Source organism: Pterocles gutturalis, unplaced genomic scaffold, assembly GCF_000699245.1.
Source record: "Pterocles gutturalis isolate BGI_N339 unplaced genomic scaffold, ASM69924v1 scaffold13642, whole genome shotgun sequence".
Lineage (NCBI taxonomy): Eukaryota > Metazoa > Chordata > Aves > Pterocliformes > Pteroclidae > Pterocles > Pterocles gutturalis.
Window position 1 is genome coordinate 330 of NW_010115536.1, and position 7,215 is coordinate 7,544.

The window sequence follows — 7,215 nt, forward strand, 5'->3', positions numbered from 1 at the left end:
CACGGCCCGGCCGGCCCCGGGGGAGGGAAGGAAGCACGTTTAGTAACTGTTTATTTTACAGTTAGAGGGTTTGTACAAATCTGCATTTACACGCGTATGTATAAGTCTGTACAGAGCAACTGGAGCACCTGAAGCGACCGTCTCCTCCCAGCCCCTTCCTCCCCCTTGGGACAACACAAGAACTAAAGTGCATCATGGCCAGGGAGTGGGGGGACGATGGAGTTTCCCCCTGGGGGGGCTCCAGCCATCCCCTCCATCCAAAGGGATCCCGGGGCCTCGGGCAGCCCCCCCAGGTCACCACAGACCCTCCGGCACCACAAGTTTCTAAAGTGCTACGTCACCCAGCCCCCCAGGAACAGGCTCTGCCTCCCCCCGCTGGGAGGGGAGACCCCTGAGCAGCCCCCGGCTCCCACTCGCGGCGTGGGCCAGTGGCCCCGGGACCACGCAGCCCTGGAGCAGGTTCACAAGCTCTGGCGCTCAGCCTGCAGCGGCAAAGGGAACTCCTCTGCTCGGAGCTTTATGAAAACACGGGTCAGGTGTGGCGAGGGTCCACACACCTTCAGAAAGGCACAGCCCCTCCGAGAGCGAGGGCCTGGGGGCAACCCAAAACTTCCCCAGAGGCGTGACAAACCGAGGGGCAGGGGGTTGGGACAGGAGGGTGCTGAGTTTTGCTGGGGACAAGTCGTCTTCTCTATCCCAAAATCTGTAACTCTTCACCCAACACCCAACGTTCAGGTGTGCAGCCCCGGGGCAGGGCACAACCCAGCGATGGCAGGGGAGCCGGGGGCTGTTGGGGACAGGTAAGGGCACTTGCGGGAGGTTTAGCAGCTCAGGGGAGAGGTAGAGGCATAGAGTGGCTGTTGGCTTTGTCTCAGCGGGACACCGAGTCGTCCAGAAGGATTTGCCGCTTAGCTTGGAGGGCAGGGAGCGCCGGGACTGTTAGTGGGACTGGGGGGAAAGGGGTGCGTGCAGGGCTGGGGGTGGACTTTCTGGGAAACCCCCTCACCTGCGTTGTTCTGTGGGGTGACACTGAAGCCCTGTGGGGGGAAGTTAAGACAGACTTCCTCCCGCAATTACTTCTGTCCTGTGAAAACTGTTTCACAAGGTGGGAAAAGCCTTTCTCTGCTTTGCAGCCCGCTCCCCGAGCTGCAGAGGTCTGCAATGGGCGCTGCTGGTGCCACTAACTCCTGCGGTGACACGAGCTAGCACACCACAGCACATACCTCGGGCAGGGCGAGCGACGCTCATCTCTCACCCCGCTGACCCCAGATACCACCGTGCATCTGCCGGCAAAGGAGCCCCGTGCCGAGCTGAGCAGCCCCACAGGTGTGCGCTCCTGTCCCTGCCCTTCCCTCCTGCAAACAGCTCAGGCTGCAAGGATGAAGAAGCAAAAAGAGCCAGGGAGTGTCACAGGCTGGGGACAAGCTCACGGCAGGGCGCCGGCAGGCGCTGGCAGGGGTTTGTGACAGGTTGGGCTCTATGGGAGGAAAGGGAAGGGTCGGAGCGCTGGTGAAGCTGATCACGGATAGTGGGGAGCGCTGGCAGCCTGCAGACGGGAGCGATGCACAGCCAGAGGGCTGCCCCATTCCTTGGGAGTGTAACAGCCCCTCGCCCACACACACACCCCCCAAACCCTGCTGTGACACCCTCCTCCAGGTTGAGGATCTGCCCTCGCTCCCGCTAATCAGCCCCAACGGAGAACACGGGATCGCTGCGGCACAGCCCGTGCACAGCTCTCCCCTCATACGCAGCCTGGGCACAGCCTGGAGCCAAACTCGGCCGTACCTCTGGTTCCTCACGAGACAGCGGCAGCGCCCAGCGGCTCATCCCTGCACAGGGAGGAGAGAATACAGTGAGCGTCGGTGCGGGGAACAATCCTGCTGGGCTGGTTTCCATCAGTCTCTGTCGCAAAAGCCAAAAGCGTCAACGGGACGCAGCAAAAATAAAAAATAATCTTCAGACAGGTAATTCTGGGTGCGTCCTCTCCTCAAACATCATCCCTTCCTGACAGGGATGTGGTGACAGGCAAAGCCCTCCCTCTGGCTTCAGGGGAAAATCTGCAGTTCAAACTTGGGCGCCCACTCCAGCGCGCTCTTCACCACGGCCAGGGCAGCTGCTCCCAGCGCGACCGTCAGCCCCAAAATGACAAAGCGGTTGGTCCTTGGCTTTGTCAAGATGGATTTTGTCCTCTCCTCCGCTCGCAGCCGCTCCCTGAAGCGCTGCCTCAACACAGTGTCTGGTCTCTGCTGCACTGATGCCAACTCAAAGTCCTTAAAAGTGGAAGCTGCAGTTCTGCAAGAGAAGAAATGGGTCAAGAAGTCTTCCTTCCTACTGGGGAGGAAGATCTTCACGAGGAAGCAAGACCTGGCAAGGGGACGGCCAGAACACGTGGGCGCACGGGGCCCCTGCACTCACCGTTCAGCCTGCTGCTGGGCTGCCTCCCTGGCAAGTTCGGATGGTGGGAACTGAACAAAAAGGTCCCCAGCTCTGCTGATCAGAGTCTCGTAAGGAAGGTCCTGGGGGATCTGGGACAGGAGGTGGTGGACAGAGGCCATGTCACATTCGCAGTCCAGAACTTCCTGCTCCCGGTACAGCACGATCTGCAGAGAGGAGCAAGAGCACTGAGGCCAGCCAGGAAAGCAGGGACAGCTCCTTGTCACTCCCTGGCACTCGCTTCAGAGCCGGAAGGGAAAAACATTTCGCTTCCAGCTGAAAGACCTGCCCTTCCTCAAGGGGACATGCTGCACTGAAGCACTCCCCGTCTGGAAAAAGAAATGCCAAACCCCTCCTGAGGCTCCAAGGCTGTGGAAAGCCGCTTCCTGGGTAGTTCTGTGTTCTGAGCACAGTCCGCTACCAGCAGGTCAGAGACACGGGCAGAACCTCAGCATGGCTTGACTCTGCAGCTTGCCCTCAAACAGAGATTTTTTTTGGACCTCCCATAGCAGAAACGTCAGCGGGATGCAGAGCACAGGGCCACCCCCAGCCAGCCAGGCTCCCCAGCACCCAAGCAAGTGCCCAGCAGCAGGGCCAGCACATCACAGCAAAGGAAACCACCAGGTCCTGCTGCCTCCACGGCACGGAACTAGGACAGCCTGAAGAGCTGGACACCCCCAGGCTGCCCCGAGCCATCCTGGATCCTGGGATCGCTGGCCTCAGGGTCCCCTGCAGAGCGGGGTGCAGCTGGGGACAGCAGCAGCCGTGGGTTTGGCAGCTCCCTGTCTGCCACCTCCCAACGATTCAGTTAATCCCCCGACCGCTCCGGCTGATACCTACCACAGCGGCAAAATAAATGGGCATCAGTGGATGGCAAGCCAGGAAGAAGTCATATAATCGCACGACGTGCCTGAAGTCGGACAAAACGTGCCCAAACCAGGTGATCAGCCAGCTGAGTGCAAAGATGGTTCCCACCTCCGCACTGCGGAGAGAGAAAGCGCTGTTAGATCAGCCGCTGCCAGCAGCTTGGGAACAGCACGGAAATGTTCCTGGGCAATCCCTGCGCCACACCTCCACGCCTGGGAGGGGAGATGGACCTGGCCATTGACAGAGCGCTCAGAGCTCAGTCCAGATCCATGAACTGAGGCTCTGACACAACCCCAAGGGAAAGCACAACCCATCGGGCACCCAGCAGGCTCACAGCAAACCCTCTGCTTTCAGAAGAACCCCAACGCGTGAGGTACCAGGTCACTGTCTGTCACGCTGACCTGGGGACACCCAAAGTCCTGCAGCACAGTCAGCTTTTCAGATTCCTTTCCACCCTAAAGGCTTACTCACTTCTGGGAGTTTGCCATCAAGGCTGGTACCCAAAAACAGCCTGGGCGTGAAATGTGACACAGACACTCGCCCAGAAAAGGACTCTGGCCTGAACCTTCCCACTTACCTTCCTGCTGCTGCTTTATTCTGCCCAGACTACACTTCTCTGTCCCTATGGCACAGCTGGAGAATTATCCCCAGAACTAGCAACAAACTACAGCAAGGTGACAGCAGCCACAAAACCGGGCACATGAAGCAGTTGTGGCAGCTTTGTGTGACACTGTCTGCAGCCCCCCACCCTTCCCAAACCGGACTGCGGCACGCTGGGGTGAGGATGACACCCTTTAAAACCCCTCCAGCCAGGCAGCAGAGGTCTGGGTCTGCTGGGAAGCAGAGTGCCACATGGCTTTGGACTGTCACTGTTAGCTGTGGGCTTGTGACTCACTCTGAAAAAGCCACTGTGGTGCTGGGGACATGCTGGTGCAAACGGCCCCATGAACAGACACATGAGTGGCAGGGGAGGGCTAGGAGTCTCCGAGGGAACGTCTGCGTACCTCTGCATGAAGTCATGCACCTCAGGGTTCACCCGGTCTATGATGGGCATCAGGTAATTTAAAATGTGCTTCGTATTATCCATCGTCGGGTCCATAAAATCCCTGAGAAAAGATTTAAAAGCAGCTCTGTCAAGCAACCGTGTCAGTGAGCTCTCCTCCAGGGAGGCAGCCAGGAGGCAAATAAATGTCCTTGCAGTAAACAGCTTTGCTTGCAGGGCAGCCCCCAGACAGCCCCCTCCCTAGCAGCTCTCTGGGACACGCGGGGCTGATCTGCACAGAAATCCTGGACCCAGGCATCACGCTGCTGCCAGCTGACACGTCTCATTCTGCGGCAGTGCGTGCATGACCTGGAAAGCCTCTCCAGCACCCAAAACTTACCTCCCTGTCTGGGAGAGAAGGGAGAATCCCTCCAAGCCGCTCCCCGGCTGAAGGCGTGTTCTCACTTCAGCGCACAGACAGGACAGTGGCTTGCCCAGGGGCTCAGGACGCTGGCCGCACAGACCAGCCCTTCGGTGCAGAACTGCCCAGGGCTACACACGGCTCGGGGGGAGGCACCATGCCGGGCCAGCCCCCGGAGCTGGAGAGGCCCTGGCAGCAGAGACGGCCACACAACTACGAATAATACATGTGTGTTGGCTTTTTCAACTTCAAGAGATGCTACAAATTAACCAACAGCCTTCAATCATCCCTTCCCCAGGGCACAACTCCCTGCAAAGCCACATGCTATCGTGTGGTCACGCTGCTCTCCGACAGCATCCCTCTGGGCAGGGACACGACGGGCAGCCAGCCCTAACCCACGGCTCTGCCTCCCGGGCTCCCCTTCCAGGCCAGCCCCGTCTGCGCTGGCGTCCCCACAGCCTGAGGACACGCAGGCGGCTCCTCTCCTCCCGCCCAGCCCCCTGAGTACCTGAGATGATGCGTCGAAAGCTTTTCCACCAGAGCTGTGGCCAGTCTGTCCCCCACCACCAAGAGGAAGGTGACCACAATGTCGTGGTAGCCCTGGTAGTAGTGCAGCTGGGGGTTGCGCTTGAGGACGTGGAGGATAATATCGATGAGCTCCTCCTGCAGCCCTTCCCTCTGGTCATCCGGCATCCCTGTGGGGACAGGCGGCAGTGGGACCGGCTGTGTCACCTACCGGCGCCTGCAGTGTGCGAGGAGAGCTCCCAGGCATCCACCGACCTGCCCAATCCCAGGGGATGTGGGGCAAAACGGAGGGGGGTAAAACCAGCAGGAAAAAATATCCTGAGTCCTAATCCTGCCCTGCAAACCCCTGATGGCCTGGGGACGCCGGCCAGTTGTCAGGTTGTTCAATCTTTCGCAAACCCCTGATGGCCTGGGGATGCCGGCCAGTTGTCAGGTTGTTCAATCTTTGGAGCTGCAGTGCCCCTGCCTGTGAGGACTGGGAGCAGGGTTCAGTGATGTTTGCACAGCGCCGCAAAGAGCAAACTGCGCTGCGTACCCAGCGCTGCTGAGGACATTTTAATCATTTTTAATTTCCCTGGGGTTCTGGAAAAAAATGAAACAGGACCCATTTTCACAGAAACCGTGCCAGCTGCATCAGATTGCGAGGGTCGCCACAACTTGGTATCAGTCCCCTGCTAACAGCATGTGTTTGGGGACAGGATGTCACAGGAAAAACATTGTTCCTGCCACGCACAGCTGCAGCCCATTTCTGGCAGTCCTCCTCAAGAGATAAAATGCCCAAAGGCCAAGCAGAAAGTCCCAGCGGAGATCCTGCAATGACAAAGTTCTCCTTTTCCCCTGCTTCACTAATGCGTCTAAAAATAGGCAGGAGGCTGCCATTCAAGGGCAAAAATATCCGTACGAGCAGACCCTTCAGGAATCGGGCTCACAGACAGTATCCACACTCGAAAGAGAATCAAAGCGAATCAACTGTTCGTGCAAAATAAAAGCAGCAGAAGGGGGGAGCAGGTTCTGGCCAGAAATAACAACTGCCCCCCAGAGTTCGATAGCTGCTGGATTAAACGTTTTATAAATAGCACAACCAGTCACCCCTCAGAACTAAACAACCGCAAGAACATTGTGCTTCTAAAGGTTCAGAGTTCTCTGAAATCTGGTGCACGAAGCCGACTGTGAGACTGTTTTACACCAGACATTGTTCTAACCACTGACAAACCTGCTGCCGCACCCCTGAGCTGGACCACGGTCTAAAATAAACAGAAACAAATGGTGCATTTCTCATGCGCTCCGTCTATCCTAATCCCTGCTCACGACAGGCGAGGGGCACGCGGGGTCTGGGCCTCCCTGCCAGAGCTGCTTGGGAGCTCCAGCCCGCTGGCAGAGCGGCTCAGCGGGCGGGGGGAAGCAGAACGTCGGGAGAACAAAATGTCGGAAGCGCCCCGTCAAAGCCCAGCTGGAGGAAGCAGATGCTGCAGAACGGCTCCTCTGCATGAAGAAGTTGCTGTGAGCTCACAGGAAAAGGTTTCACAGATGCCAGGTTCTCGGAGCAACGGAGCAGCACCTGCTGCAGCCCCCCGAGTGAGGTCTGAGGCAGGAGGAGCCCCACAGCACAGACTGGGAAGAGGAAAATCCCCCCTCACCTGGTGGGAATCGGCGCAGGGACCGCCGCACGTCCAGTAAGACTTGCTGGTAATCTTTATTGTCCTCTCGCAGCTCCTTTAAAAAAAGTGGAACAGGATTTACTGCAGGTAGTGCAAAGGTACCGGGAGGAGGGCTGGGCAAACCCTGCTGCGGGCAGGAGGACGAGGCTGCACACGCGGACACGCCACCCCATTGTACACCGACCTCTTCAAACATCACACACCAGCCCTGTCCCCTCACTCGTGCTGCCACGCGTTCTGACGCTAACAGCACTGCAGTGCGAGGAAACAAGACCTTTATTTCTTTAAACAACAGACGTTAAAATGCTTAAACTGCCACTACACCTGGC

The 7,215-nt window shown here is 58.1% G+C and overlaps 1 protein-coding gene across 1 annotated transcript in view; it reads right to left on the reverse strand.

The window, feature by feature from the left end:
- Positions 1-2,045: 2,045 nt before the first annotated feature.
- Positions 2,046-7,215, reverse strand: part of TBC1D20 (TBC1 domain family, member 20) — a 6,246-nt gene continuing 1,076 nt past the window's right edge. The window contains exons 2-7 of the mRNA XM_010075226.1: positions 6,866-6,967; positions 5,212-5,398; positions 4,305-4,406; positions 3,274-3,415; positions 2,416-2,600; positions 2,046-2,292 (exon numbers count right to left, since the gene is read on the reverse strand). Coding sequence (XP_010073528.1) covers positions 2,046-2,292; positions 2,416-2,600; positions 3,274-3,415; positions 4,305-4,406; positions 5,212-5,398; positions 6,866-6,967 — 965 coding nt within the window. The remainder of the gene's footprint in view (positions 2,293-2,415; positions 2,601-3,273; positions 3,416-4,304; positions 4,407-5,211; positions 5,399-6,865; positions 6,968-7,215) is intronic.